Below are 22,698 nucleotides of genomic sequence, written 5' to 3' on the forward strand. Positions count from 1 at the left end.
CAATCCCCACACTGCCCATCAGTGTCTATAATGTCCCTATACGACACTGAGACGATCTAAGCTCCTTCCCATCTTTATGCTGCATCAGAATCTGACCATTGCTACTTTTGCTCCTCTCATACCCACACTAGAAGCCCTGTACCCACACTAGTCCCAGCTGGCCTGTTGCCTACTGACATCTCATGGACTCTGCCCCAATATTCCCTCTTTGCCTGGGTCCCTGCAACTGTGTCCAGTTCTGCCTGCTTCCCTGCCTCCCCACTTCCATTTTCCAAATGGCCACATTGACACATGAGTTTCTGGGTCTCCCACTCCTCGGATGCTGGGAACAGGTTCCTTCTTTGCTGTTTGAATGGTTGTCCTAACACTGGAGGACCTTGCTTCAAGTAGTGGCAGTCAAACCTGGTGCTGATCGCGTCAGATCTGTCCAGGCTGTCTGTGTGACTGTGGCAATGCGCCTCTGTTTTGGCTGAGTGTTATTTACCTCCCTCATGGCCATGTGATAACCAGACCATGAGAATGTTCATTGTTTGGAAAGAAGGGTGTGGAGGACATATGCTCCTCATCCTAGCATTAGTGGAAAAAAGACATAGGTAGATGATGCATTATAGACCATCCTGGGCTATAGAAACTCTGCCTCGAAGAATGCAGGTGGAGCAGGGCTGGGGTTCCGTTGGTTGCCTAGCAGCCTACCACATTGAGCAGGCACTGCTCAACCACCTGTACATACACATCTCCTGAGATCTCTCTCCTAAATGGGAGGTGATCGTGTCCACCTAGTATAGCACATGCCCTGGAAGGACAAAAGCTACCTACAGGAGCTGTGGTGATGACTCCCAGGTTAGAGCATCTGCTGCTCTCTCAGAAGAACCACATGGTCCCTAACAATCATCTACAATGGGGAATGCTATTCCCTCTTTTGGATCATGAGGGAAATGCACTCAGGAGTGGCCCAGACATACATTTGAAAAAAAAAGATCCATTGAGTTAAATGATAAAAATAAATATAATCAGCAACAATAAAAAACACAGCATATGAATGATCAAGTGAAACAGCACCTATAAAAACCTATTTCCCAAAATGACGTTGATGGTCATTATCTTTGTGGTTTAATACTAATGCTGTATTGTAAGAAAAACTGAGTCACATGGTTCTCGATTAGGATTATTCTATATTCCTTTGTGAAAGTTGTCATTTTTTCTGCAGCTCTACAGGCATGAGTGTGTGTTACTCAATATCTGGTGAACACAGTCAATAAGGAATGTGTGTTGTAGGCTGATATAGACTAGGATGAGCAGAACACATGACAGCATGGATACAGTATGTCAGTGATTACATAATAAAGTGTGTGTCCATAAAATAAGTCACATTATCCACAAAAAGACACTATCACCCTGTGTACCCCTTGGTGGCTTTGAATTCACTGGACCATGCAAAGATCCATATCCAGCTGTCAGTTCTAAGTCTAGAGGAGATGAAAGTACCCTTGAATAAGATGGTCTTAAGAGTCAAGAGTTACAAATCAATTTTTATTCATAAGGAATACAATTTACAAAAAACAGGCATAAAATGAACAACTAAAATGGTATAAAAAATGAAAAACAGTAACAAGAATATATAACTATGAAATAACAAAAAGAAAACTTCAATGAAAATCATAACCAAAAACATTTCTTAACAGCATTTTCTTAATGAACATTTAGAAACACAGTTGTAGTGCTGTTTCTCCTCTAGGACGTGAGATGTCAAGGCAGTCCACTCAGTTGTCTCTCAAATGGTGTTGTCGGTATGAGAAAGGAGAAAGACCTCAATGAGACAGGCTGGCATACGGATACATAAATTTAGGGTCTCTATACATTGAGGAAATTATCTGAGAAGAAGAATATTCCCCCAAAAAGTCTTTGACTGTGAGGATTGTTGTCACAGGGAACTCCTGAGAGAGAAACTCATTCCTCAGGGGGCTGTCTTCCTGGGATCCGTCCTATTCCATGTCTCCTGCAGTTTCTGAGACCTGGGAGGAGAAGGCAGCTATTAAGACACTGATTTGGTGGGGACATGCATACCAGGTATCAAGTTGCTGCCTTCTGTCCCCTCAGCTGCATTGGACAGACAGCACTGATCTTTTCACTGAAATCATTGCTGATATCTCTGCAGGCTGGGAACATCACCTGCAACCCTCACAGTACTGTGGGAGAACAAGCTGCTCCTCAGACTCTACCAGTGCAAACCAAGAATGGGGAAATGGGGAGAGACCTCATTGGGGTGCAGGAAGAAAGGAGAAGGCCACATGATACCCAGGGCAAAGCCAATGTCCAGGACTCATTTGCCATTTGCACTTGGTTCTTATCCCTACAAGGTGCTTCCAACCATCACATGACCCCTGTATGACCTTTGTCACACGACCAAGAACTCGTTCAAAACTCTTCATAGCATCCAGTCTGTGATAGGGAGATGCAGTCATGTGATATGTTATTCCTCTGTCACCATTTCTGGACTGCAGTTTCAAAAAGGGCAGAGAAGTATAATTGCCCATAATTCAGTTTCTGAAGAGTGGTTAACATCCCAGAATACTTGTGCACAGACAGAGCAATGAATAACTCTATATCACATGAGGTGGGTGACTGACTGGGTTTGGGGAGATTAGAAAGGTGATAGGGGAAGCAAAGGTGTATCCAATAGGCAAATGGTATCAGACATTGTCAATCTGACTCAGCTGCTTGTTCCTACCACATTTTGCTAGGTCTGGAGGTTGCTGGTCTTCTCCTGTTCTTCTTCATCATTCGGGTTCAACTCAAACAAATATCGATGTAACTCCTTGCTCTCCTGCTTCAATGTGACCAACTTCTTCTTCATACATGCCTGGTCCATCAGGAGCCGGCTGTGCAGGTTGCTGGAAACACACTCTGCATAGTAAGATCCTGAAGCCTCTTCCTCCCATTCCAACTGCCAAATCCCACAAACTCCCCCAGGACCCAGATACCCATAAAGACTTCATACAATACATCTCCATACATGTAAGACTGCTGCACAAACAGCAAACAGCCAATCCAGGGAAGAATAAATTGTTTCTGTGACCCAAGCACCAATAAGAGTCCATGTCTGTCCAAAAGAACAAGGGATCTACAACTACTCATGAGAGCCCAATGCATCGGGGCAACATCAATTATTAGGCGGCAAATAACCTCAAGAGGACAGTAGAACCAAGGGAGGTCATGCTAACCATGTGGTCCACACATTGAGCTTTGATAAACCTGGTATGACCCCAGAGTTGCAGGTTGGCCTAATAACAATCTGATGCCTGAATCCGTGTAGTTCTATCCAGAGCCTTCTAAAGATGCATAGACACTGTGGTAATAACTGACAGTCTCTTATGGAACTGAAACTGAGTCCAAAAGACCCACGGCACAGTGATATTTAAACAGCAGAAGAGATGGGCCCAGAGCTGCAGACCCTCTGGTCCAGAACAAAGAGAGGCAGACATGGCCATTCCACAAGTGATGGGCCCTCCTGACCAGTACTTACCGATAGAAGTTAATCTCCTTCTTGAGCTCCTGAAATTTCTCACGATGTTCAATGTTCTTTGTGTCTAAGTTGTGCAGTAATGACATGACCTCTTTCTCCTTTATCTTCAAGTTTTCATAAAATGGATTTGGCCTGAAGTAGGGGCTGGCCCCAGGAAGATAGAACCCAATGAACATCGAGGTTTAGGATTATATGAACTCAGGGTGTGCCCTGTACTACCCCAGCCATGGAAGGACACTTTCTGAATTCTACATATTTGGATCTTCTTCAGCTTCAGAAACTTGGAATTGTGTGCCCAGGATAACAGAAGCTAAGCACCCAGATAAAGGGTTCCCAGGCTCACTTTTTTCAATCAGGAGGGCTGGATCTGCATTCAAACCTGTTATGCTGTCAAGAGCCTAGGCCACAGAGCTTACCCAGCCACACACACACACACACACACACACTCACACACACACACACACACACACACACACACACACACACACATCCAGAAACCTCTGATTTCATTTTTCCTGGTTTGACAAGTGGAATGCTACAAGCCAAATAACTAATATTCTAGAGGCAGACAGTACACATAATTCTGGAGATGAGACCAGATATTGCCACAAACTTATAATCTGCCCAAGGCATACAAATGTATAGACAAATGTGACCACACAGGCAAAGAACTGTGCTGTTGAAAGTGGGGCTTCCAAAATAAAGCACTTAAACCTCCATGAAACTATTATAAAGGTAAATCCTGAGGTCAAAAACAGACCCCTAAATTCCAAGGGTGGAGGGACACAGAAACATATAAAAGTTGTGCATATGCATGCAGACCTGTGCACACACAGACACACAAACTGGGACACACCCACAAGAAAAGAAAAGTAAACAGACTCAGAGAATGAGAAAGAGAGACAAATATGGAAAGAGCACAATGAGAAACAATAGAAATGTATGCACCATTACTGTCTCAGAGTGTAGGGTACACAGACAAGAAGGAACAGGCCAGAGCGTCAGGTCTTCTAGTTAAGCATTGATATGAACAATGTGGGACCAGTCACCTAAGGGTGCTGCCATGAGATGATAGCGTTCAGTCACCTTCCTAGCAAGTGCAAACACTGTCCACAAACTCACAGCACCTAGAACCTTGCAAAGCTACCACCTGTCAAGGGCTTTCCAATTGTACACTGGGAACTCATGCTCCAGTGACTTTATCCCTGAATTCTTCACTCAGATCACAAGTTCAGATTTTCAACAGGCAGAATCAGAGAGTCCATTTCCAAACTCACTCCTCAGTAAGGGTCAGGTTCTGAATCTCCTCTCTATGGGAGATGAGGTTTAGAACAAGGTCCTTTGTTTGGAGCAATGCATACCTCTTGCTCATGGATCCACCTGTCACATAAAGGAGGCGATCTGTCAGCTCATTTCTCTCCTTGGTAGTTAGCTCCAGTTCTCTATTCAGCCTCTCCTCTTCCTCGTTGGCCTGCACCTTGTTTAGGACATTTTCAGGGGATGACGTCTGTCTGCAGGCCTCTGTAGGTAGAAGAACACAAGTGAACCCGCATGGGGCGAATGCATAGAGCATACACAGACCACAGTGAGGTCCAAATAGGAGAACATGCTTGGAAGCCAGTGTCACTGCAAGGAGTTTGGTGTGTGTAAGAGGCATCCTAAGTGGATCACAGTTCCCCCACTACTATATAGAGACCAAGAGATGTAAGCAGCCAGGTGTTCCCTATGCCCGCCCACACAGGCTTACAAGTACCAGAGAGATGCCTTCTCCAGGATTATTATCAGATACGCAGGCTACAACCTGGTTTCAGGACCCTCACCCCTCTGGTTTCAGAAGTCAGATCATCAATTCAGCATCCACAATGACTTGATTGATCAGGCATACTCAGATATCCTACACTGTTACTCTAGTCCAATAACTTTGCATTAAAAAGTCATGTAGGGGGAGGACATGGTCAACAGACTTATTAATTCCCCCTACTGAAATGATAAATGCCCCAGAAGTGCCAATAGGTTACAGGCTCTTTCTCTACCTGCTCCATATGGTTTGGCTACTGTAGAAAAATATCTGCCACACAGAACCTCTAATATATGAAGCTAAGATTGGCCCCGTCAGCCAGAGGTAGTCAGAGGAGTTCTAAGAATATAAGGTCATGGCCAGGAGCACAATTCTCTCCCTCTTACTACTGTCAGATAGTCACTAAATTTAAAGAAGCAATGAAAGTGAAGTACATTGATGCCCTGTTTAATTCAGAAAAGTCATACCCTCCATGACTACTTATGGTGTTATTATATCAATTTAACACACCGAATGCACTGTAAAAGTAAAGACTAGAAGTTCACCCAATAATAGCATAGGCATTGCCATATCCTCCATGTGGTTTTGGAGAAACTAATGATGTGAAAACCTTGACTTTCAGGAATTGTGATAATCATGGAATTCAATATCTGTGGAGATGTTCCAGTGGTTGTGGCCCATTACTAAAAAGGCCAGCGGAAGACCCCCACACACACCCCTGACAGGAAGCTCAACATACACTGCCCAGAACTTACTCCACATTCCCCATATCCTGTGCCCATCATTACCTTTAGGTTTCGTTTGCTTCACTCTAGACTCTTCTTTATCAACATCAACTCTCCCAAAGTGCCTACAAAGACGGGCAAACATGTCTGTGGATATATCCTTTGGACACTAAGAGAAAAAGTAGGGAATTGGTTGTCACAACGATACTGGTGACATCACAGGGATTCCAAGGTCTCTCTAGGAGACAATAGAATGTCCACGAAGGGCCGGCTGATGTCACGGAGAACAGACTTTGCCTCCCTGCTAATGTTCTCCCTGTACTGAGCAAAAGCTGATGTGCCCTTTTCAGGAGACTTCCCTGTGGCATAGCCACTGAGCACCACATGCTTCCAAAGCCAAATTTGGCTCTAGGCTTGATTGGAAAAACCTAAGTCATTGCTATGTATCTAAATGAGTGCTTCCTCCCCAATCCCTGCACAGAAATGTTTCATCCTACCTCAAATTCTCCTCAGTCAGCAATATTACCCATTAAAGATTACTGAGAAATCACACCAGTTCCTATAAGTAGCCAAAGAGGCCTCCTGTCTCATCATGTGCAGGTGCATGAAATCACACCCAGAAATAGCCTGTAGGGTAGGTTGCAATGTGGGTGTGTGTTATAGGTACAACCTGAAGCTTTGTGCTTAACATTTGACAGTTGCCACCAGATTCCTTAGGAGAAAGAATTGCATTCATTATGGTCCTGGCAACAATGTGGTGATCTGTTAGCAGAGGAAACTGAAATATTGGATCTACCAGAGAATGCACCCTCAGGCTGAGTGCGGGGCTCTCCTCTTTGCACTTAAGTTACCAAAGCAGGATTGCTTACAGGCCTCTCTAAGCTATAAAGTGTGATTTCATCTGAAATTTAATAGTCAGCAGATGTGGGGGGGGGTATGCAGCCAAAGGTAGGACAAGCCTAGAGACATAACTCAGTGGACAGAGTAAGAAACAAGCATCTTCACTCCTGTTTCATGGATCACCCCAGAAAACACAAAAGCATCTATCGTACTAAAAAAAAAAAAAAAAACAACTTATTTTATTGAATGAATACACTAATACTGTTTACAGTATTAGTAGCAAAGCTCAGACTATGGGGGCAGATCCATGACTTGAACTATCTTCCTGACAACATATAAAGCAATAAGTAAATAAATAAATAAATAAATAAATAAGAAAAAAACAGAAAATAAAAAACACAAACAGCACAAGACCAGGCCATTTTAGCTATGACAGTGCATAGTTACCCTTAATTTGATGGGTCCTATATAAAGCTTCGTGCAATATTGTCATTTTAACAAACCTCATCCAGAACATACATAACGACACAGGATATGATTACAATGTCCTTGCTGTTTCTCAAGTTATTTTTCTGTGTCCTTCATTGTCAGGCATATTACAGCAACAAACTGAGATGGCTGTTAGACTTGGAAGAAAGTGGATATGGAAGATCCCCATTTATATATCAGTACAGCCATTTCTTAAGAATGAGAATATTTTAAGCTGGCCCTCGCTTAGCCCCTTGACATTAGACAATAGACAAGAAAGTACAGAAAGCACATTCCCACCCACTCTCTAGGAAGCTGCCTGACCATAAGAACAGAGGGTATAGAACATATTTACTGCAGGGCAATTACAAGACTGGAAACATCTCTGGGAAGCTAACTGACCACTATAGAAGTGAGATGTCCTTGGTACTGAATGCAGCTGTGCTATAGGCTGACATAGCTATAGCCTTGTCCTGGGAATTCCAGAAGAGAAACACGTGCCAAGACAGATATCCTTGGTCCTTGTCCTGGAAACCCCAGGATAAGAAAACATATATCAAGTCAGACGTCCTTGGTACTGAAATAGCTACACTGATGTGGTTAAGGCCTTATCCCAGGAATTCCAGAACGAGAAACATCTGCCTAGTTATCCTTGGCACTGAAATAGCTGAGCTAATGAAACTGTGTGATCATAAATGACTGTTTAAGCTGTACATTTCTGTTGTTCGAGGCTCCTCCCATCCCTCCTACGTGAGGACCATGTCGAGCCCCAGTGCATTGGTATCCCAAAGTAAACCTCTTGTTTTTACATCAAGACTGAGTCCTGTGTGTTCATGGGGTGGTGATTGTCCTCAGGACTGGTGCGAGAGTCTCCTCTGTCTGAGGGTCTTTCAGATAAAGCTATAGTTGTGGGTTACACACCTCAGCTCTCATTGGCTAATGCTGTCCTCACAGTCCTTGGAGGCCCCTTTGTAAGACTACCTGTTGGAAAGTGGAAGCAGCTTTATTTGAGCTCAAAGTGAACCTGACGAGCAACGTAGAGAACAAGATGGGGTAATTGAGAACCTGTCTAAAACCAGCACAGAAACCCACCCTTCATTCAAAGCATCATCTACCAATTCTTGAATTTTTACCATTCTCTGCCAACCAGTCTTTCATTCAGGAAAGGTAGAAAAGAACTGGAAATGATCTTTGTATTCTAAGGACCTCGATCTATCTTTCCTTAGGTCCACATTAAGAACAAATGAAATGGGTATCACCATCTGAACAACTTAGTATCACCTACTCAGCATTTCTAGCCTAATACTGTGCCTATGGCAGTCTCAAGCTTCCCTGAGTGTTGCTGTCCCAGCAAGAAGAATGAAGAACTGAGGTCAAACCCCAGTGAACCTTTCAAGGGGTTAGAAGAAAGCCATCAGAGATACTGCCCTTTTATGACCTTAGATTAAATCAAGATGATACAACGTGAATCTATTGGGCTATTCAACCATACATCTTCCTCACAACCCCACCTATCTGAGTTCATTGCTTGGCAGAATTCATGCCCCACCATCCTAGATATTTCTTGATTCATTGCTGCCAAGGGCCAGGTTTCCTGAGTTTTGTTTTTTATAGAATTGGGTGTAGTCAATCATAGTTGCCCTCTGTAAGAAATGACAAATATCTATAATAACTGACCACACTGTACTTGTGTATACAAATACAGTAGTGGAAAATTCAGCATAACTGAGGAGTGGGAAATCACCACTGTGTCCTGGCCTTTCTCTGCCCATATCACAGCTCACAGGCGGCTGGGGCAAACCTTGAGTTCCTCTGTAGAAACAGAGTGATGTTGAATGGACACTGAGCAGGCAGAGCAACACAGCTGAGGCAACTCAATTCCAGCAACAAATGCATTATGTGTTTCCCATATTAACAGCTCCTTTTGAGGACTTGTCCCTACACCCAGCTTAAACACAGCAATTTTCATACATGCCAGCCTGCTATTTCATATTGTTGCTGTAATACGCCTCCACATCATAGATTTCAAAAAAGAAAGAAAATAAACATGACACTGCGAAGGGTGATGCCTGTCAACATCTAGTGTGTTGGGGGCCCAGGTACGGTCACAAATAACCAGGACACAGGGGATGCAGAGCAAAGGCAGATGCACCTGCATGCAGCTGCAAGCTTATTAACCCTTATATAGGCATGAATATGCATTACCTCACATTCCCTTTTGGCAAGATATAATAAGATCGTTATTCCCATGATACCAGGAACGACTGAGGCAAGACTAGGCAAAGAAGTGAGACTAAGCAAAGGTTTCTTCTTAAAATATCTGTATAGCAAATCACCCCTCTTCCTAGTATCACAATATACTTGTCATAACCCAGAGAGCATGAGAGCCGCTTCCACAAACCTAGGACATAGTGCAACAGAGTGTGAGGTAAAGTGAGAAAAACATTTTCTTCTCAAGGGCAGCATTCCAGCCCCTGCTTGCATCTCTCAGCAGTCTTTCCTTGATCCTGTCTGGGAAGTATATCTCAGTGACTCCACAGTTTCTTTCTTCGTCCTTTTGTTTTAAAAGTAACACTTTCTATAACATAGCTAAATGTCCACGAAGGGGTTTAATCGTGCAAAAATAAAGCAGTATAATATATAATGTATGCAACCTTTAATGACAGTATCTATTTTCTTAGGGATATTTTTCAGATACCTTCTCAGATCTGGATTTAACTTTGGTAATTGTTATCTGTCTACAAAATCAACAATATCGAATAAATATTCCAGTTTCTGGCGTAAAGTCCTCGGGAGTAAGAACTAATGATTTTGGAATTTGCTTGGTGTCTATTGTTATGTCCCTCATTTCATTTCTGATTTTTAATTTATGTATTGCCTCTCTTCTGCATTGTTAGTTTGAGGAAGGGGTTGTCTCTCTTGTGGATCTTCTCAAAAAAAAAAAAAGAGGAAGGAAAGACAGCTCTTGATTTCCTTGACTTTGTATTTTTCTCTTTGTTTCTAAAGGCTTGATTTCAGCCCTGAGTTTATTGCCCTTCATCAGATCCTACCAGACTCTCTATGGGATGAGGCTTTGCCTCACTTGGTAACAGCAGCATGGAATAAATGAAGCTTCTGCTGATCTCTGTTGTGGTGTTGCACATCACAATCTCACCGAAAACCATGCATAGCCTGGTTTTAGGCTCTATTAAAGCAGCCCACTATTTCAGTGTTCCCTGCAAGGTGCCATGGAACAGTAGTAACGTAATTCTGCATGCACATCGACAGGTTTCTCCACGGTCTTCTGGGTCATTTGATAATAATTTATAGTGAGTTCATGGATGAACACACACACAAACACACACACACACACACACACACACACACACACACACGCACACACACTTTACTGACATGGTGCATATTCTTTGCACACCAAAAATAAAGTGAGCGTTACTGAAAATGCACCAATAATGGAATCGAAGGAGGGAGCTGTGGGGAAGCTGGGGCTTAGAGTTACTTAAAAGACCTGATGCAGATTCTCCTTCTATTGGAGGAGAAACTTGATAGACAATGTGGTTCTTTATTTTCTTTCTCTAGAGTACACAGGACTAGGGTGGCAGCTAGGGCTTTGAGCATGTTTGGCAAGTACTGTAGCACTGAATTAAATCCTAGGGCTGGAACCCTATTAATCATCTACAACAATTACAGCGCAGGCTGGATGACGACACTCAGATGACAAAGTGGACATCTCAAGACAGTCACTGGACAATGGCTGACACACTTGTCTGAAGACTGGAAATGTTTCTCGATCTTGGAGAGGAAAGAAGGACCCTCCAACTACACTGTCCTCTAAGGATGTTTATTCAGGTGAAGGATGACAGGGACTGTTTTGTCTCATGTCACACATGTCAGTAGAAAATATCCTAGGTATTGGATGGCGCTGTTAGCATTAACAGAACAAAGCCCATAGTGTTGGGAAGGATAATAAATTATGAGTAGGATTAGAAAACCCCAAGCCTCTTCCAGGTTCTAGGAGAGCAAAAAGAAAAAAAACACGAAATACAGCATTAATGTGATAGTTGGTTAAATCTAGTTACTAGTTTCTATTGTGATACCTATTGTCAGTGCCTGCGCCGACAGTGTGTGAATATCGGGTGTAGGTTTGTGGGGTTGAAAGAAAACACGTACACGGGTCACCCCTTTTTAGCGAGTGCCACCAAGGCTTTACTGAGATCTCTTTATATACCAGAGGCAAAAGCCGTGGAAAAACAACAAGGCAGGTGAAAATCTCCAACCAGGAAAATAGGACAAGTCTGTGTGGTGAAAGTTCCAGCCCAATCAGAGGCATAAACAGCTTCTTAAAAACAAGAAGCAGGAAAGCTCAGTGGGGAGGAAGGGTACCATGGAAAATCCCAGCCCCAAATCAGGGGCTAAGAGCAGCTGTCAAAGGTGTAAACAGTGTCTTGTTATAGCAGGCTGAAAGGCTCAGGGAGGGGAGAGGGAAACACCAAGGTAGGGCCCAACAGGAGCCTTCACTGGTGGCTCTAATGTTTCACTTTCCTCTGCCAACTGGCCTCCACACTGTTTCTAGCACCATAATGATTTCAAATCTTCCGCCTAAGGAATTTTGTGGCAACCGTTGAATGCTAAGCACAAGGCTTCATGAGTGTTCCCCTAACACACACCCATGTTGCAACCTTCCATGCAGGCTATTTCTTGATGTGATATCAAGCACCTGTACATAATAAGACAGGAGAACATTTTGACTGCATATTCAAACTGGTAGTATTTCTCAGGAATTTTTAATGGCTAATATTGGTGAAGGAGGATAATTTGAGTTAGGATGAGACATTTTTGGGCAGGATTTGGAAGGAAACATTCATTTAGATGCATAGGAATTACTAAGGTTTTTATAATCAAGCCTTGAGGAAAATTTGGCTTTGGAAGCAGGAGGTGCTCAGTGGCACTGCCCCGGGAAAGTCTCCTGGAAAGGACACCTCTGCTTATGCTCAGTACAGGGAGAACATTAGCAGGGGGGCAAAGTCTGCTCCCCATGACATCAGCTGTCCCTTCTTGGACATTCTATTGTCTCCTAGAGAGTTCTTGGCGTCCTCTGCTATGTCACCAATGTTGTAGTGACAACCAGTGCCCTAGTTTCTCTCAGTCCGAGTCTGGCAGATACACCCTAAGACATGTTTTCCAGTCTTCGAAGTGTTTTGGGAGGGGGGATGTCGATTGTGGAGAGACTAGGGTGAAGGAGTCTGACCTTTCGTCTCAAACAAATGATGGACAAAGAAAGTGGTTCTGGGGAATGTGGAGTAAGTTCTGGGCAGTGTCTTTTGAGCATCTGTGGAGGCGGGGGGAGGGATGGTGGGGGTCCTGCAAGCTTAAGCTGACCTTCCTAGCAATTGGCCACAACAACTGGAGCATCTGCAAAGGAATTGAATTTCCATGAATATCACAATTCCTGAAGGTCATGGATTTCAGAACATTAATTTTCCCATCCCCAAAGAAAGGATATGGTAAGGCCAATGCTACTATTCTGTGAACTTCTGGCCTTTACTTTTAAAGTTGATTTGTGGCTTGTTTTTTGTTTGTTTATTTATTTATTTATTTAGTGGGTAATATTATTTATTGCCAAAGTCAAACATCTGGGTTACATCCTTGGACCCACATGACAGAAGGAGAGAAATGGCTCCTGAAAGTTGTTTGGTCATGTGCTGCAACACACACACACACACACACACACACACACACACACACACACACACTCACACACACACTCATACTCATACTCACACACACACACACTCACACACACTCATACTCATGCTCACACTCATACACACACACTTTTAAGCAAAAGTAATTTTTCTTAGAGTCTGATATAATTGGTTCTAATACAAAGACAGCCTGAGTGTAGTTACTATATAATTAAATAGTACTCATGCTCTCAGGCAAAGAATTTAAAGTTTATAGGTGCCTAATAAACTCGCATTGGGACATTTGAAGAACATTTAAATGTTCAGCAGAAATACAAAAAATAGCTAATTTAATTTGTTAAAAGTGAAAGCTTATATAATTCTGAAGGTTTTTATACTGGTTTATTATACATATAACTATGAAACGGAAAACATACATACTTGATCAATGAAATGAGGAAGAGTGATTTAATGAACAGAAAAATGGATGGTACTTCAAAACTTCCATGATTACATATTATCTATTTAATTCCCTCCACAATAGCAAGAAACGGACATTATTATTTATGCGAGATTACAGACACTTAAACCGAGAAATTATTAATTGGTTGGGCTGCTTTTCTGAGCTTCCTTAAAGGTTTAGTTAATTGACAGAGCTGTGGTTTAAAATTAGGGTCCATATTCTTCTGTTTTAAATGTGTGACGCTTTTTTTCTATTTTTTCTCCATCTTTACTAAATGGGTATTTCTTATTTACATTTCAATTGTTATTACCTTTCTGGGTTTCCAGGCAAACATCCCCCTAACCCCCCCTCCCCTTCGATATGGGTGTTCCCCTCCCCATCCTCCCCCCATTACCGCCCTCCCCGCCAACAATCCCTTTCACTGGGGGTTCACTCTTGGCAGGACCAAGGGCTTCCCTTTTATTTCTAGTGGGTGCTGCTCTCCCTGCTCCGTGGGAAGTGGATGGGGGGAAGGCCCGGGCCTGAGGTGAGTTGGAACTGGGGTAGAAAGGCATAGGGCCTCCTAGGTGAGAATGCCAAACCACCACTGCTGCTGCAGCCACCATGGAGAAGCCCTTGTTCCTGCTGCAGGGAGGAGAGTCTGGTGCCCACAAGATGGCTGAAGGGGAGCTGAGAGTGGACAGCTTCATCACCCGCCTGCTGGAGGTATGAGGCTATCGTCCGGGAATAATTGTGCAGATGACTGAAGCAGAAGTCCGAGGGCTGTGTATCACGTCTCATGAAATCTTTCTTAGCCAGCCAACAGCTGTGAACACAGGTTTCTTTTGGAGAGCAGGCCTGTGCAGGCCCAGAACCTAGGTGGGACAGTTCAAGCTACCCTTTTTCCATGGCCAATCTCAGATCATATTCAGAAAGTATTTCTTGGGCTAAAGAGATGGCTTAGTGGTTAAGAGCACTGACAGTTCTTCCAGAGGTCCTGAGTTCAAATCCCAGCAACCACATGGTGGCTCACAACCATCTGTAATGAGATATGATGCCCTCTTCTGGTGTGTCTGAAGACAGTCACGGTGTACTTGCATATAATAAATAAATAAATAAATCTTTAAAAAAAAAGTATTTCTTCCAGGTGATAGATTTCCAATTTATGGAATTGAACTAACTTACTGATGGTGGAAGTTACAGAGAGTTAAAGTACAGAAGGAATAATCCAGAATGTCCACCAACAGTTGCTGTCACCCCAGGGCTTTTAAAAGCTAAGCTGCTAGAGAAGCAATGTAGTCTTTGGTTATTTCAAGCTTAGGTCTTCTAGTCATTATAAGCTGACCATGACACATAAAGAGTCATCTATATCAAAATAGAGAATAGTAACTAGATTCACACCACACTATCACATTACTACTGTATTTGAGGTTCTCAGTTAATATCTAAGAACCTGGAAGAGGCCTGGGTCTTGCTACACATACTTATAATTTATGTCCCCATTGTCAGCTGAGATTCTTCATGCAGCCTGGATCAAGGAGGTCATCCCACAAAGCACAAAACACCCATCTCAGATAAACATGTATGGTTTATTGAATCCAAAACATCCATGAATTTCAGGACACAATTAAATGTTGAAACCTAAGGATAATAGATAGAGAAGAGAATTAAGATTTCTAGTTCATAGATCCAGTAAACACCTTCAACAAATCATAGCAGCAAACTTCCATAAGGTAAAGAAAGAAAAGGCCATAAAGGTACAACAAGCCTACAGAACATCAAACTAATTGTACCAGAAAAATTCCTCCATTCACATAATAATTAAAACGCTAAATGCACAGATCAAGAAAGAACATTAAAAGGGGTAAGGTATAAATATCTAGTAACAAATAAATTCAGACGTATCTGAATTACACCAGACTTCTCAACAGAGATTCTAAAAGTCAGAAAATCTTGGGCAGATGTAATGCAGACATAGGCTCCTATATCCAGCATAATCCTCAATTACCATAAAAGGAGGAAACAGGATATTTCATGACAAACCCAAATTTAAACAATTCTTTTCTGTAAGAAAGCACAACAGAGGCTAATAGGAGGAAAACTCCAAGACAATAAACTAAACTATACCCAAGAAAAACCAAGAAATTAATCTTCTCTCAATAATTTAAAAAAAGAGAAGCGCACAAACATAATTTCACCTATAACCAGAAAAAGAAGAGAATGCAGCAATCATTGGCTTTAATATCTGACCAGATCCTCTTTCCCTAATCCCCAAGCTCCCAGAGGCCAAACTGCCAGGCAAAGTGTATGCAAGGATGCTCTATGGTTCAAGGTGAGGCCTGTAGCCCCATCAAAGGCAGATCCTAGAGGTGTGAGGTGGGATGGATAAGTGTGGGTGCAGGAGCACTGTCACATAGGCAAAGCTGAGCAGAAATGGGATGTAAGGCTTGATGAGGGGAGTCTGGAAAGCAGGACAACAGTTGAAATATGAATAAATAAAATAACCGATTAATAAAAAACAGCCAAAAATAAAATAACAAGTAAAAAGTTAAATGAAAATTAAACCAAACCAAACAAACAAACAAACAAAAATCCCTGTGGTGGATTGGCCTAATGCTGCTTGTATTTTAATGCTAATTTGTAGAACTCAAGACTGGTTAACCCCAAAATCTGACCCTGCTCCCAGTTAACTGTGATTATAAAGAAGCCAACAGCCAACAGCTGCACAGCAGAGAGATGGGGGAGGTGAGCTTTGAGGGCTTTGCTAGAGAGGATCATGAGGAGGGAAGAAGGAAGAAGAAGCTGCCATAGAATAAAGGAAGAACGTGTGTGATGGAGAGGAGAGAGGAAGAGGACAGCAGCCATGGTTAAGGGAGAGGAGAGCCTGGTCCTGAGGGCTGTCCAAGGGGAACAAAGAGCAGCCAAGATGCTACACAGTCAGTAAGAGCAGCTCTCAGGCGAGCAGAGATCAGCAGAGACCCCAGACCAACAAGCTACACAAGCCAAGCTCAGCCTCCACCCAAACTCCCTCTCAATATCCCGTGTCCTCCATGGGTCTGGCCTCAGCGTGTGTCCTGCGTCAGCACATGTGTCTGTCTCAGCTGACATCACTCTGCCCATCAGCCCGAGGCCAAGGAAACATCGAGAAACTACACAGCCCACCAGAAGGGTTTTTGCTGTGGTTCTATGAAGTCCCAACAAATGCAGCTCAACTACAGAATGCAAGGCAGACCAATGCATGTTTGTCCTTAGTGCAGAAACCTTCATCACGTGTCCTTTCACATGTGTGCGTTAGCAGAACATCCTTTTACCTGTGTCTGCCTCAGTGAAACATTCCTTCACACATCTGCCTTAGCCTTTCACCTGTGTCCACTTCAGGGAACCACTCCTTCAGGTGCAAATTTCTCAAGATTAGCAAACCGCATACAGAACATTCAGAACAAAACAAGGTGTGTGGTCAGCATGTCCTTGAGCCAAGTCCCTTCTCCTTGTCAGGGACGGCAGGCGTGTTACAGCAACAATATGAAATGGCTGGCAGGCATGGAACAAAATGGCAAAGCTATTCTGTCACACCGTACCAGCCAGCAGCTCAACTGAATTTTTAAGTTTTGATGTTACAAGTGAATATACTTGACCTTCAAACGCTGAGAGAGCCCATTATAATATGAACTACATAATCTAGGCCAAGACCACCTCTGGGGCAAAGGCCCTCAGCCTGTGGGTCGTGACCCACACAGGGTCTCCTATCAGATAGTTTACACTACAATAAAGATTCATTACAGTAGCAAATTTACAGTTGTGAAGTAGCGACAAAATAATTTTGTAGTTGGGGTCACCACAGCATGAGGAACTGTTCTAAAGGGTTGAGGCCATAGGAAGGTTGAGAAACACTGCTCTAGGAAATTATGTTTTCTTTCTCTTTCATATTTTTCAGACAGAATCTCAAACTGTACCTGAGATTGGCTTGGCTTGGAACACGTGTGTAGTTCATGCTGGCATCAGACTTATGGCAATTCTCCTGCTTCAGCCTCCTACTCAGGAGCCTACCAGGGTGAGATCACAACCACGGGTAATGGGATTGCTGTTCTTGGTTGTCAACTTGAGTGTACCTGGAATTAACTAATGCCAAATGGCTTGACGCCCTGTGAGGGGGATCTCTCTCTCTCTCTCTCTCTCTCTCTCTCTCTCTCTCTCTCTCTCTCTCTCTCCTTCCTTCTTTCAGTGTGCCAGGGTCATTAGGACTCAGTTTTCAGTTCCATAAAAGAGTGTTCCTCATCCCAGTATTGTCTAGGCATCTGCAGAAGGCTCTAGATAGAACAGCACTGATTGAAGTCAGCAGAAGGTTATTAGGCTGACCTGGACCTCTGGGGTCACACCAGGTTTTACAACACTCAGTGCGTGGACCACATGGTTAGCATGACCTTCTCTTGGTGCTACTGACCTCCTTTGAGGGTGTTGGCCCACTACTAATTGATGTTGCCCCCATGCATTGGGCTTTCATGGATAGATGTAGATCCGTGTTCTTTTTGAGAGATGTGGACACTAATTGATGCCCGGGCCAAGCAAACAATTTATTCTTCCCAGAATTAACTCTTTGTGATTTGTGCAGCAGCATTATATGTATCGAGATGTATTTTATTAAGTCTTCATGGGTATCTGGGACCTGGTAGAGTTAGTGGGACTTTGGAGTAGGAATGGGAGAAAGGGGCAGCATGATCTTACTATGCAGACTGTATTTCCAGAAACCTGCTCAGCCAGCTCCTGATGGAGAACACATGCAGGAAGAAGTTGGTCCCACTGAAGCAGGAGAGCAAGGAGGGACATCTTGAGTGTGCACTGAACCAGAAATATTTGGTTGACTTCAACAGGAAAGATAAAGACCAGCAACGTCCAGACCCAGCATCAACTGGTAGGGACCAGCAGCTGTGTTAGCTTAACAATATCTGATAAAATTTGCCAATAAGATACATCTTTGCTTCCTCCTACCTCCTTTCTAATTTACACTCACAAACAGCCAACCACCTCATGTAATGGCATTGTTCATTGCTCTGCCTATGCACAATTATTCTGGGAAGTTAAACACTTTTCAGAAATGGAATTATATTGCAAGTATATTTTGCTGCTCTTTTTGAAGCTGCAGCTTAGAAATGGTGACAGATGAATAACATACCTCATTATTGCATATCCATGTGATAGATTGGATCCTATGCAGAGCTTTGAACAAGTTCGTGGTTCTTTGACAAATGACACTCTGTGTTAATGTGACTTCTTGTGTAGGAAGCACCTTTCTGGAATAAGAACTAAGTGCAAATGTCAAATTAGTACTTGTCATTGGCTTTAACCTTGGTGACATATGGACATCTCCTTTCTTCCGGTAACCCAATGAGGTCTCTTCCCATTGCCCTGTTCTTGGTTTGCACTGGTATAAGTCTGGGTCCCATATTGTCAGCCCACATTACAGTGAGTCTTGCCGGGGATTTTGCCCTGCCCACAGAGTTAGCAACAATGATATCAGTTAAAATGTCCATGTCGACTGTCCAATAGAACTGAGGTGGTAGAAGGCAGCATTCTGACAGCTGGCTAGCATTTCCCCAACAAATCAGTGTCTTAAAAACTGCCTTCCTCTCCCAGGTCTCAGAAAGTGCAAGAGAGCTGGAATTGGACACACCCCAGTAAGAGAGCTTCCTGAAGAATGAGTTGCTTTCTCAGGAGTCCCTGATGACAAACATCCTGAATGGTAACAATATTTTTTGGATGAATATTCTTCCTCAGAGTTAATTTGTCATTTCTTAGAGACCCTAAATTTATATAACACTAAGCCAGCCTGACTGATTGAGGTCTTACTCACTTTCTTCTTCAGAAAACACAACTTGAGAGACAGCTTGGGGGACCGCCTTTCATTATGTGTGCTAGAGGAGAAACAGCAATACATCTGTGCTTCTACATATTCGTTAAGAATATGCTTATGTTTAGAAATTTTTTTGTTATGATTTTAATTGAAGTTTTCTTTTGTTGTTTCATATTTATATGTTCTTGTTACTATTTTTCACTTTCACATATTTTTAAATATTTTTATTCATTTTAATCCTGTTTTGTTGTAAAAATGTATTTGTTATGAATAAAAATTGAATTCTATCTCTTGATTCTTAAGACCATCATTCTTACTCAAGGGTTCTGTAACTTCCTGTGGACCTAGAACTGACAGCTACAGATGGATCTCTGCATGTTCCATGGAGCCTGGGCTAATAAGTGAATTCAAACTCACTAAGGGGTACCCAGTGTGATAGTGTTTTTTGTGTGGAGAATGTGGCTGTGTCTCCAACAAACACTTTATGATGTAATCACTGACATACTTTACCCAATTGTTAGGGTCCATGTGGTTCTTCTGAGAGAGCAGCAGATGCTCTACCCTGTGAGTCATCACCACAGCTCCTGCAGGTGGCTTTTGTTATTCCACAGGAGGTGCTGTAATAGGTGGACAAGATCACCTATGATTAAATAGAGAGATCTCAGGAGATGTGTGTTCACAGGGAACTTACTGAGCTTGCCTGCTCAACGTGTTAGGTTGCCAGGCATCCCTACAGAGTTCTGGTGTTCTGGACAGCTTCATCACCCGCCTGCTGGCGGTATGAGGATATCGTCTGGGAGAAATTGTGCAGATGACTGAAGCAGAAGTCCGAGGGCTGTGTATCACGTCTCGTGAAATTGTTCTTAGCCAGCCAACAGATGTGAACACAGGTTTCTTTTGGAGAGCAGGCCTGTGCAGTCCCAGAACCTAGGTGGAACAATTCAAGTTACCCTTTTTCCATGGCCAATCTCAGATCATATTCAGAAAGTATTTCTTGGGCTAAAGAGATGGCTTAGTGGTTAAGAGCACTGACAGCTCTTCCAGAGGTTCTGAGTTCAAATCCCAGCAACCACATGGTGGCTCACAACCATCTGTAATGAGATATGATGCCTTCTTCTGGTCTGTCTGAAGACAGTCACGGTGTACTTGTATACTATAAATAAATAAATAAATAAATAAATAAATAAATCTTTAAAAAAAAAGAGTATTTCTTCCAGGTGATGGATTTCCAATTTATGAAATTGAACTAACTTACTGATGGTGGAAGTGACACAGAGAGTTAAAGTACAGAAGGAATAATCCAGAGTGTCCACCAACAGTTGCTGTCACATCAGGGCTTTTAAAAGCTCAGCTGCTAGAGAAGCAATGTAGTCTTTGGTCATTCTCAAGCTTAGGTCTTCTAGTCATTATAAGGTGACCATGACACAAAAAGAGTCATCTATATCAAAATAGAGAATAGTAACTAGATTCACACCACACTATCACATTACTACTGTATTTGAGGTTCTCAGTTAATATCTAAGAACCTGGAAGAGGCCTGGGTCTTGCTACGCATACTCATAATTTATGTCCCCATTGTCAGCTGAGATTCTTCATGCAGCCTGGGGTCAAGGAGGTCATCCCACAAAGCACAAAACACCCATCTCAGATAAACATGTATGGTTTATTGAACCCAAAACATCCATGAATTTCAGGACACAATTAAATGTTGAAACCTAAGGATAATAGATAGAGAAGAGAATTAAGATTTCTAGTTCATAGATCCAGTAAACACCTTCAACAAATCATAGCAGCAAACTTCCATAAGTTAAAGAAAGAAAAGGCCATAAAGGTACAACAAGCCTACAGAACATCAAACTAATTGTACCAGAAAAATTCCTCCATTCACATAATAATTAAAACGCTAAATGCACAGATCAAGAAAGAACATTAAAAGGGGTAAGGTATAAATATCTAGTAACAAATAAATTCAGACGTATCTGAATTACACCAGACTTCTCAACAGAGATTCTAAAAGTCAGAAAATCTTGGGCAGATGTTATGCAGACACAGGCTCCTATATCCAGCATAATCCTCAATCACCATAAAAGGAGGAACCAGGATATTTCATGACAAAACCAAATTTAAACAATTCTTTTCTGTAAGAAAGCACAACAGAGTCAAATAGGAGGAAAACTCCAAGACAATGAACTAAACTATACCCAAGAAAAACCAAGAAATTAATCTTCTCTCAATAATTTAAAAAAAGTGAAGCACACAAACATAATTTCACCTATAACCAGAAAAAGAAGAGAATGCAGCAATCATTGGCTTTAATATCTGAACAGATCTTCTTTCCCTAATCCCCAAGCTCCCAGGGGCCAAACTGCCAGCCAAAGTGTATGCAAGGATGCTCTATGGTTCAAGGTGAGGCCTGTAGCCCCACCAAAGGCAGATCCTAGAGGTGTGAGGTGGGAATGGATATGTGTGGGTGGGGGAGCACTGTCACATAGGCAAAGCTGAGCAGAAATGGGATGTAAGGTTTGATGAGGGGAGTCTTGAAAGCAGGACAACAGTTGAATGGAAATAAATAAAATAACCGATTAATAAAAAATAGCCAAAAATAAAATAACAAGTAAGAAGGTAAATGAAAATTAAAGCAAACCAAACAAACAAACAAACAAAAATCCCTGTGGTGGATGGGCCTAATGCTGCTTGTATTTTAATGCTAATTTGTAGAACTCAAGAATGGTTAACCCAAAATAACTACCCTGCTCCCAGTTAACTGTGATTATAAAGAAGCCAACAGCCAACAGCTGCACAGCAGAGAGATGGGGGAGGTGAGCTTTGAGGGCTTTGCTAGAGAGGATCATGAGGAGGGAAGAAGGAAGAAGAAGCTGCCATAGAATAAAGGAAGAACTTGTGTGATGGAGAGGAGAGAGGAAGAGGACAGCAGCCATGGTTAAGGGAGAGGAGAGCCTGGTCCCGAGGGCTGTCCAAGTGGAACAAAGAGCAGCCAAGATGCTACACAGCCTGTAAGAGTTGAGCGTTATTGTTTGGAAAGTAGATCTGATACCATGGAGGGCAGGCAGCTGCCCAGCTACTGTGCTGACGAATGCATACTAAAAATAAATTTAACAAAATATGTATAACCAGTAAGACAGCTCTGTAGAGGATCCTAAAAGGAATACTTTAGTTTGAAGGGAAGGACAAAATACCAGAGAACACAGGGGATAAATTAATAAAACTAGGAAAGTTAATTAAAGAAGACTGTGAAAACCACAAAAACTAACAAAATGACAAAATTTAATACACAGGTTTAAATAATATTTACATATCACTAAACTCAATATCTAGGGTGGTGGGGCATGAATTCTGCCATGATCTGAAC

General features: G+C 42.4%; 2 protein-coding genes across 2 annotated transcripts in view; one reads left to right on the forward strand and one right to left on the reverse strand.

Moving 5' to 3' along the window:
- LOC147999334 (uncharacterized) overlaps positions 1-22,698 on the forward strand; it is a 52,697-nt gene that overhangs the window by 16,216 nt on the left and 13,783 nt on the right. The window lies entirely within an intron of this gene.
- On the reverse strand, positions 1,511-6,255 carry LOC147999335 (disks large homolog 5-like). Its single transcript, XM_087596585.1, has 5 exons — positions 6,110-6,255; positions 4,885-5,044; positions 3,524-3,667; positions 2,729-2,891; positions 1,511-2,012 (listed from the first exon to the last, which is right to left on the reverse strand). The coding sequence occupies exons 1-4, from the start codon at positions 6,189-6,191 to the stop codon at positions 2,738-2,740; spliced, it is 540 nt and encodes a 179-aa protein (XP_087452711.1). The 5' UTR covers positions 6,192-6,255; the 3' UTR covers positions 1,511-2,012; positions 2,729-2,737.

The sequence above is a fragment of the Rattus norvegicus genome, chromosome 19 (assembly GCF_021556685.1).
Source record: "Rattus norvegicus strain SHRSP/BbbUtx chromosome 19, alternate assembly SHRSP_T2T, whole genome shotgun sequence".
Taxonomy (NCBI): Eukaryota; Metazoa; Chordata; class Mammalia; order Rodentia; family Muridae; genus Rattus; species Rattus norvegicus.

Excerpts from the sequence above, each read along its gene's own strand:
- LOC147999335 (XM_087596585.1), bottom strand. The coding sequence starts at position 6,191 with ATGTTTGCCCGTCTTTGTAGGCACTTTGGGAGAGTTGATGTTGATAAA. Across the intron at positions 5,045-6,109 it reads GAAGCAAACGAAACCTAAAG|AGGCCTGCAGACAGACGTCA; the intron begins GTAATGATGGGC and ends TTCTACCTACAG. Across the intron at positions 3,668-4,884 it reads GGTGGATCCATGAGCAAGAG|CCCCTACTTCAGGCCAAATC; the intron begins GTATGCATTGCT and ends TCCTGGGGCCAG.